Genomic DNA, 10063 nt, shown 5'->3' on the forward strand with positions numbered 1-10063 from the left:
GTAACCACACCTTGGGCAAGTTTCGTTTACGCTTCACATGGAGTCGTGATGTTTCGGCCAGAACGAGTCGAATTTTGCCAAAATTAGCCATAAGGTAAGGTCATTTTTCTCTTGAAATGCCACCAAATGTTAGTTTTCAGTCTCAATTTTTCTTTTATGAGCGTTTTTTCGTAAAAATAACGTAAAAGGTGAAAAAACTTGCGCGACTCATATGCAAAGAAGGCAACGTGTAGGCCTCATGAAAATGGCTTGGTTTTTCCCGCTTTAGGAAAGTGCTTCATGTTCGCTGTTTTATCTGCCTACATGTGAGTTAAGAGGCGATACTCAACCTATTGAACCCCCTATGTGAAAAGTGGTTGTGAAACACCGTGTTTTCTCTAAGTTATAGAGGCGTTATATAACGATTTGGGTTTTCAGTGAAGCTGGAAGCGCCAAATATGCAAAATTTCGTAACGTTTGCCATGGCTCGCCGAGGGCACGTGTGTTAGCGTGGGAATCGATTTCTAGGCCATCTGACGTCTTCGAAGCAACATATTCAGTTCGATTTACATCTTTCGATGTTCCGAAAAGAAAACGTTTTCGATTCGTATTTGTATCTACATCTGTACTTTAAAAAAACTTTTTAAGTGCTGCAATGGCTTCTAGTTAAACCTGCGGTGTACTGCTGAGTAGCTAGATCACAAGACCTGTTATTTGCCGCTGTTTTCTAACAAACTAACACTCCTTTCCTTCTTAATTTCAAGTCAGAAAATGTACAGAGTGTATACCACCCTTGCATGGTCTTAAAATAGTAAAATGTCCTTAGTCTTTTCATCAAGTAGTTCCACATGGGAATCAAGGGCGAGCTGCACTCCGCATAGTTTTGCAGTATTATTTGACCCCCTGTATCTCTCTGCAAAGTAGAGGAGGGTATGAGCTATCTTTAAATTACAGAAAAACATGGCTTCATAGTTTCAGAAACTTTTACCAGTTTAGCTGAATCATTTAGCTAGAAAGACAGTGACATTTGGAATTTGAAGGTCCTCAATTAAACCTAAGATCATCTTTTGAGTTTTTAACCTCACTAGAGATGTTTAGTCACTTGGTACAGCCTTGTCTGCACTCTTCAAGTGGTTCTCTACTCTCAAACCAAAGGTTTGAAATTCTGATTTCATGTCAGCTCAGTTATGCTTACTGATCTATCCCTTACACCTGCCAGAAAAATTCAAATCATCATAGCTGTCTTTGACAATTTTTTTCTATGCTCCTTAATCACCATGAGCAAAGATAAGTCCATAAAAGTAATTCTAACTTTGCAAAATGTTCAGCTCTTGAAGCTAAGGGCTTGTGACACCAATTTTCGTAACAGCTTTAGAAATACAGCATATTTAAGAATTTTCAGATCTCTTTGGATGCAATAAGGTTCTCCAGGAAGAGTGCAAGAAATCTGAGAGGAAAATCCAACATGTTTGACTCAAAAAATAGTTAGGAGGTCTACATGCCTGTTTATATTTCATCTTAACTGTTATCTTTTTTTAGATCTTGTTCAGCCTATGAAGTACCTTCTCCAGCTGTGCACAGGTAATAGAGAAGTTCAAAAATAGTTTACTGTGGACCAAGTTAAAGATGCAGAAAGAAGGGCTGAATATAGAGACTGCAGATTACCTCACCTCGCTCCTCCAGAGGTATGATGCCACAGAGGGTGGACTCCCCCCACAAGCAATTCTTGCACCCATACCAGTACCTGTTCAGAGAGAAAATCCAGGACCACCATCTCCAAATGAGTTTCTTGTGCCAGCTGTGATACTTTGGGATCCTCTAAGCCAAGTCCCCAGCTTGAAAGAGCTAGCATGTCCACATGAAATCCATGATAGTGAAGTTTGTCCATTAAGAGCCCATACCAGCAACAAGAACAACTATGGGCGATGGAAGGCTTCTAGAGGAACTCAAGACATTCCAAGAGCCCTTTATTGCTGTGATGGTAACACACTTTTGGTGAGTCGCCTGTACACTTGCAAGAAAGGTCATAAGATCATCTCTCACGATCCACGCCTCATGGAGAACATCCCACCAACATTTCAAATCCCATTCTACCTGTTACACAGAACAGGTTTCACGCATGAGTTGGCCACTTGGGTGCATTCGTGTGTATTTGCTGGGATGTCATTTCATGAAATTGAGGAAGTTTTGACGCAGAGGCATCGTGATGCATATGAAGAGCGTAAATGCAAATATGATGCAGCAGTTAAGGCCTATCTTGAAAGTAATCCTGATGATCACCCTGAAATACGTACATTTCCAGAATTCAAGACTTCACAAGTGCCATCACTTGAGACCACCATGTCAAGCATTGTGCACATGTTTGAAGGTAATGAGCTATTCTATATACAGAGGATGAGTGAATGGCCAGCTAAACGCATCACTGCTGGCTACTACTTCAAGGTGGCCACAACAATTGGAGAAAAACTGGAAACAGCTGGCAAATGGATCACACACTTTAAAAACATGTATACTGTCATGAACGAGAAAGGTCAAATCATCGCATGGAAGTTTACCAAAGAGAAGGATCTGAGTGAAGTGAAAGACATCTTGATTGGATTGCAGCAACGTTTCCAGATGCAGGGCAGACAGCTGGAAATGATTCTTGTGCCAGAATGTTGTGAAACAAGAGAACAGTTTAGTGAAATATTTGGTGCAGATGTTCCTGTCAAATTGGAACTTTCTAAAGCTGTCCATCGAGTTGTCAGGAAAATCCCTGCAAAGAAAAGAGAAGAGCATCAACTGACTAAAGCTTGTGTTCGCGACTTTGCCCTGGCCTTACGTTATCCAACAGACCGCGGGGACATTCGCCATCAGGAAACTCCTCCACCTGGGGTTGTCACTGAAAACCTTGATGCTTTTGTGGAGGGCTGGAAGGAGATCATCGAAGGGAATGAGCGCATCTTAACTCTGGCAGCTCAGAGGCAGATCATGCAGCTACGAACTCATGTGGAAGGAGGATGTTTGTCAGATATTCCACCCTCTCAGGGAAGTGAAAATGTTGACGAGCTGCACAGCATTTTAAAACCTGTGTTGGAAAGAAAATTTCTGAATGCTGACATGGCACTAGCCCTTATTTCAACACTTCTCTATGTGTGGAATGAAAGGAGAGCAAATCAGCTTCCCAAAGGAGCCCTTGTGCGGCCAATCTCAAAGTACCGAGGTACTTTAGAAGTCAGTGGATTCACACCAAGTGCAGAAAGATTTGGGATTGTGAAGAGTGATGAAAATGATGGCAATGATGTTACCTCCTCTGCCAATTATTCATTTGATGTTCTTGCTCTGCAGTGCCTGATACTGGATGCCTTTGGTGGAAACAAAGAGCCAGAGATAGAGCAAAAAGGCACTGACAATGGCTTAACCCAGAGTGTCCTTAAGAAAGTAATTGCTAAAGCCTCAAATTTATTTTCAGTGTGGGAGATCCTCAAGACACAGGCTGTACATGATGTATCACTCAACCCCCGACTTATGCACCTGATGGCTTGTTCTTTGATCCTTTTCAGTCGCAATGAATGTGCAATCGATGACCGAGCTAACCATGAAGTACGTCTCAATGAAACACTGCGATATTATCAGTTGATGGTCTTCTCAGAAAAGAAGGACACACCGGAGGCAGATGGATTTTTTACAGCAGTCAGTTCAGGTCTTAACTCTATACTAAGAAGTGATTTGCCAGAAACTGAATCAGTTAAGCAACATCTTGCTTCCATTGGATACAATACTCACGAAGGCAGCAGTCTGGAGGAGAACGTCTTGGTTCTGCGACAGTTGATTAGTGATGAGTGGCTTACATGTGAAGAAGAGTATAGTAAATTACTGGTGTCGCACATGATCAGCTTTGCTGAAGAAGCCCAAGCCTTCAGAGAAAGAGGATATTTCAAAGGTATAAAATCTTTACTTGCAGTTACACGTTTAAAGTAATGTAAAACAGTCAGTTCAATTTTAGTATCTGAGCAACTGAGCATACACCTACCCCTCTCCTAGTCAACTGTTTGGTAAGGGGAGGGGGGGAGGGGTAGGTGTGCAATTGCTCAGTTACTTACATTGATGCATTTAGTCAAACCTGTAAGTGGCACCCTTGGAAATAGCAAGTGACTGGTTACGTGTTATAGACCTCTGAAACAATTGAAATGCATGTCCTTAACAAAATTCCAACTAATGAATACAGTGTTTAGGTGACAAATGCTGTAAGGTGTTTTAAGTAAGGTTACACATTTCTTTCTGTTAATAAAGCAAACAGACATTTGCAGAGAGTTTACTGCATCTAATCTTATTTTCAATCCATTTTAGCTGAGATGTCCAATCTTCTGCCAATTGCTGCAGCAAAGGTTTTAAAAGTGCCAGTCATAGTCTTCACTTCCCTGCAGCAGTTTCCAATTGTGCCAGTGGTACCATCAGATGCTATCATTATTGGTTCCTGTGTGCATGTTGCTTACAATGCAGCTGGTTTTGGAGGGTTTTATGATGTTGGCACTTATGTCAGCAACTCCATTGTGCTACCAAAGCTGATGACTGATCCTTTGGAGAGGCGCAGAGATAGCAGGAAGCGTTACAGGGAGAAGATGGCATTGATGAAAATTAATCAGCCTGCTAGAAAGAAAGGAAAGAAGCCAAAAACACCAAGTTCACAGAATGACAACCAGAAAGAAAATGAAACACCAGCAGATCCAAATGATTCTGTTGCTTCACAACAAAGTGAGGATTTGAACGGCTCTGCAGTTGATGGTTTGGAACATGAGACCTCCGTGAATGCGGCAGTTCAAAACACAGGTGGGGAGACTTCACTGGATACATCGGAGATGGAGAATGCTACAGATGAAGGAGTAGAAGCTGCTGCAAACCTCATTGAAATGGCATACAGTGAGGCAGGGGTCAGTGAGGAAACCATGGAAGAGGCTATTGCAGACAGTGTTATTAAAGATGACATCTTACCAGCAATGGAATCAGCTGCTAATGAAGACCAGGCAGTTCCATTGCAGACAGCAGACCCTCAAGAAGACCAGACTGTCATGGATGATGGTGAAACAACAACTGAAGTGATATCTGAGAAAGATCCTGTCAAAGAAAGTGTCTCTGAAGTTGTTACTGAAGATGCAGCTACTGAAGCTGTAGCAGAGGATGTAGTCAGTCCATCAGTTAATGGTGAAACCCAACCAGACCGTGTAGAAGGAGGAACACCTGCACAAGAGGCAGCTGTTAATGCTTCTAACAAGTCTGAAATCATGATTACACCCACGTCTAGCAGCAAGGCCTCTGTTCAGGGCACAGAAATGGTTTTGACTATCCAAGAGGGTGTGAACATCCAGAAACAGACCTACTCCTGTAGCTGCGGCAGAGGAAGTGGAAAGAATGTGAAACGCACTCAGTTCTGCTTGACTCTGGAAGGTGGTTATCTGACACGCTGTGCCTGCTATAGGAATGCATCTGGTTGTTCTCACAGGTGTCGTTGCTACCTTTGCTGCAATCCATATGGCACTGCTGAGGCTGCAAGGGCTACCAAGCCACCTCGCCAGGTCCGGCGTTTCCGGCCAAGACACAAAGTACAGGTGATTAAGAGTCGCTTTCCAAGTCTTACATTTGCCAGCACTATCCCTAAAACTGAGGGTATCCAACCTGGATCCAAGTGGTTAGAGGTTGACTGCATGGCATTTGAGTGCCTCATTGCAGCTATGAGTCATGCTGGATTGGAACTGACTCCAGAGAAAATTGCTCTAGAGTTTGAGAGGCTTTGTAACATGTCTAAAGATGATGGAGGGATCTTAGGGAATGCTATACAGTCAAAAACAATCGTTGACATAACTCAGCAGCTAGAGGTTGTACAGAGGAATATCCGCACATTTGAAAACTTGTACAAAAAACAAACTGAACTGAACTGGTTTCAAGGGATGGAAGTGGTGTTCTCAACAGAAGTGGTTGTGTCTTCATAGCTCAAAGAAAAGCTGAAACAGCAGCAGCACGTCATTTTAAGATGAGAAAGGATGGGTTAAATATTAGTGATAGACTGAGAAAGCTTATAAGGATAGTACATGTCCATTTTGCAGGGGGTATCCTAGCAGAATACTACATAGGAGTACTTAGCTGTTTGCCTTTCGCATGGTTAGTTGGGAGGGTAAGTGTTCAGGGCTCAGGTCTTAGGGTAAAGAATCCTATACTAACTTTTGCTGGACACCTAACCCCTGCCCCCTTGTTTTCACCAAAGGATGTTTAATCATCTGATTTACACTGCATATTACCAAATAGTATTCAAATTGCTGCTATATTTTAGTAACTTTAAGTCTGGTAGATGCAACAACTTAGAGAGGTACCACTGACAAGGTCATAAAAATGCTCAAAAAATCACTCAGTTGAAACTACACTATCTCCAACTGTATTCAATTTACCTTTACATAATTGTTCTGTCACAACTATTACAAATATAATTGCAGTTTCTAAGTAACAGATTGGTTTACAACAGTTGCTGAATGTTAACGACAAGTTCAGCTTAATTTATTTCAAAAGAGCTTGATATTGTTGAGCACAAGAAAAATTTCATGAATTTAATGATGTGTAGCTTCAAGGTTGCAGTCAGTTTAGCAATGGTGTGTGCAAGAGGAATATACACATTTTATATGTGCATTCTATTGGTCAGAAACTGTTTTGATATCACTCTTTATGGATATTTTCAAGTTTAAGAAGATACTGAAACAACATTTGTAATTAGCCTTTCTTAGTAACTTTTGCCTCAAAACAACTTCACTTTTCAAATCCGACTTTTAAGGGCTTGGCACTCTTGAATTTCAAGACAAAAGCCTCCAGGCACTCAGTGATACTTGTATTATAACAGCTGTAGACAATTCATGTAAGTTAAGCAATGAATTATGAAAGTTAATCAAAGTGATTAATTAATTACTAAAGTGGGTACCAAATGGGTGATTGTTAAATCTCCTAAATTGACATGAAATTGCACCTATTTTTAAAAGGTGTTGCATGTTTGATATGAGCACGTCAGTTTTAAGATTCACCTAATTACAAATTTGACTTTGTATGTGCTTTTCTTGTTTTCAAAGATGATTATTTACTGCACATCACAATCCATAGGAAAAACTACTTTAACCCTTTAACTACTAAATGTGACCAAGACAGAATTTCTCCTAACAATATCAGTACAAAATCAAGCAGACAAGTGATGAGAAGAAAAAAAATATCAATCTGCGGATTATTTAGTTAATCCAATACCAAATTCTCAAAACTAACATCAAGAATTTTTAAGGCAGACACTAAGGAGAACTACTTATGAGATCTTGAGAATGAAAGGGTTAAGGAGAACAGTTTTGTCTGTTGGTTGTGAAGATGCTTTTTAAAGAGATTTCTGGTAGCTTTAAATAGCAATAATGTTTCTCCTCAACAATGTTACTGTAGCATGATGATTTAAGTAAAGCAAAAACTTGCATGCTTGGGTGAAGTGGTCATATTGTGTTGTAGTTTTCAATATTACTCTTTTCTACTCAGAATGATTACTCATTCTAGTTTACATGTAGTTTTAAGAGTTTGGTTGACATTAAGGTATTATTAAATAAAATGAAAAAGAAAATCTCTTCAAGCATTCGAAATTATATTACTTCATTCCCTTTTACTCTGTTTTTTTCTAACTGATTTTCAGGATTGTAAAAATGATTTTATGTTCCTATTTCACAAAGTTAAACAATACAATATACTACAACCATGTCTTCCCACTTCTGGGTTATATTTTCCATGAATGTCATAACATCTCCTGTCACTCTATCTTGCAATCCCCTCCTTATGTACCATGTACTTTCTGCTGGAATTTTCATAGGGTGACAACTGAGAAATCTGCTCACTGCCAGAAAAGAATACTTGCAGCCATAGCTAAGCAACAAACAGCTACGTATGGACTTTTTCTTTCACCTTTTGGAAAAATAACAAAAGATCAATTTAACGGTCATTAGCAATTAAAACCCAATCAACAACCTCTAACTTCACAAGTTTAAGAAAGTGAACAAAGTTTTCAATTGGCTTGAACTGTTACCAGAAGTGTACAATACTCAGTGCACAATAATTGTGCACTGAGTATTGTAGTCAATATCATGATGTATAATTCATGGTTTACATTCTTTTGGATTCCTTAACTCTTTTAGTTCATACATTAGCATTTATATGTTCCATACTGTTCTCTATACATTTCCTAGAGTCCTGACAAGGAGAATATGCTGCTAAAGTTTGCCTTTGAAGTAATTATCATTAGGAGGGTTGTTATTTCTGACTGAGATTATTAAGTTGTAGCTGCTTATTATAACCCTTCCACCCCTATGAGTGACTAGCATCTAATTTCTCCTCACAATATCACCAATGAAATAAATATTTTATGTCAGGAGAATAAGGGAAATGATCACCAAGTAAAGAAGCTCTTTAACCCTTTAACTCCCAGATCAAATTTGTCATTCTCCTTACTGTCAACTATACAATTCTTGTAAAGTTAGTTCAGAGAATTTAGCATTGGATCAACTAATTATCCCCAAATCAATATTTTTCTTTATTCTCATCACTTATCTAGTTGATCTTGTATTGATATTGTAAGGAGAAATTCTATCTTGGTCACTCATGGGAGTTAAAGGGTTAATGTACAACGATTTCTCCTTGTCAGCACCTTAGGAAATGTCTACAGAACAGTATAGAGGATATGCATAGTGATGTTAGGTTGTAAAGATTTAAATTATCATCAACAAGTAAAAGTTTTCCATTTGTTGCACATTTTTGGGGGGCTAACTCTTAATGCAACATTGAAAGGCTTTCTTTCTTTAGGTTTAAACTTACCAATTCTTGCTGCTTTCCAAAAGATCCCTAATAACCTATCCAAGAGAAAAAGGAAGATTCCAGTAACTGACCAGTTCATGCAAATTGTCCCTTTCTTGAGATCCTTCAGGAATTCCAAACTGGGATGTTAAAGTTTTAACCTCCTACATAAATGTTTATCTCATAATCTACTAACCACTGTTGCTAGGAAGCGAAAGGAAGCTTGCTTCTATCACTCAATGTGTGTCATAATGCTGATAATTTACATTTGAAGCATATAGACAATTCCACTACCTCTAGGGAAATTTAAGGGATAAAATTATTTCTACAGTTCTATTTGTGTTTTAATGGACCTTGACTATGTTGTCACCATAAAAATGCAAAAACACAACTTGGTCAGCATCTCGCCAGCTTAACCTTAAGCTTGGTCAGTAGCAACTTTTCCAAAATAATAAAATAAACTGGAGGCTTCATTGGACAAAAGGTCAATTCTTTAATAACAAGAACATGATTTATTAACAAAATATGATGATTAGGAAAGACTGACCACATTTCCCTTTGTTAAAGCCAAATTTTAGAGTTGGAAAGGAATTTTTCCGTCTATCAAGAAAGAAAACAATTACCGGCCCTGTGTCTGTGAATCATCATTCGCTTGTGATAAGGACAGATGTAATTTGGCCCCCAAGCTCCAGCATTCACATACACATGTTTAAAAATGCATTGTACTTGCGCAGTTAACGTAAAAACCAAAATTTTTTGTTACAAACGCACTGATGTATCAAGGACATCTTCATTATCAAATTCACACTAAAATGAAAGGAAAGTGACATTTTAGCGTAAAATCGTGTTTCCGACAAATTCCACGTCATCACAGACACGGAGCCGCCGGCATGACACACTGGCGTCACTAATCACTCACTGTTGCTGTTTGAAACAGATAAAGGAGGCTCTAGGAGCAGCAAATTATTGCGATCGCTTACCCGTGTTTATTTTTGTCCAAAAGTGCCGGGTAAATCGATCGAATATAGGCACATGTACAAATTAGCAACAGTACAACTGTTAGGAGACTTTGGAAGTTGAAGATGGCAGACTGCGGATAAAACACAACAAATAAAACGGGAAAATGTTGTCTATGGACAATCCAAGAAAATGATCAGCTTATATTTTGGGAAATGATTTCTGCCTTACCATGTTTGTCTGCTCAAAATCCTCACTTCTTCAAGCCACAATACTGCTTTGATATTTATCTCCTCTC

The 10063-nt window shown here is 39.2% G+C and overlaps 1 protein-coding gene and 1 long non-coding RNA gene across 2 annotated transcripts; one reads left to right on the forward strand and one right to left on the reverse strand.

Moving 5' to 3' along the window:
- The first annotated feature begins 15 nt into the window (after positions 1-15).
- On the forward strand, positions 16-7592 carry LOC131797337 (uncharacterized). Its single transcript, XM_059114950.2, has 3 exons — positions 16-94; positions 1519-3901; positions 4309-7592. Exons 2-3 carry the CDS (start codon positions 1606-1608, stop codon positions 5943-5945), a joined length of 3933 nt encoding a protein of 1310 aa, XP_058970933.2. The 5' UTR covers positions 16-94; positions 1519-1605; the 3' UTR covers positions 5946-7592.
- Positions 7593-8827: 1235 nt separating this feature from the next.
- On the reverse strand, positions 8828-9892 carry LOC131797338 (uncharacterized). The gene is made up of 2 exons (XR_009341207.1): positions 9789-9892; positions 8828-8864 (listed from the first exon to the last, which is right to left on the reverse strand). It is a non-coding gene; the product is annotated as an uncharacterized lncRNA (long non-coding RNA).
- Between the last annotated feature and the right edge of the window lie 171 nt (positions 9893-10063).

Source organism: Pocillopora verrucosa, chromosome 2 (genome assembly GCF_036669915.1).
Source record: "Pocillopora verrucosa isolate sample1 chromosome 2, ASM3666991v2, whole genome shotgun sequence".
NCBI lineage: Eukaryota > Metazoa > Cnidaria > Anthozoa > Scleractinia > Pocilloporidae > Pocillopora > Pocillopora verrucosa.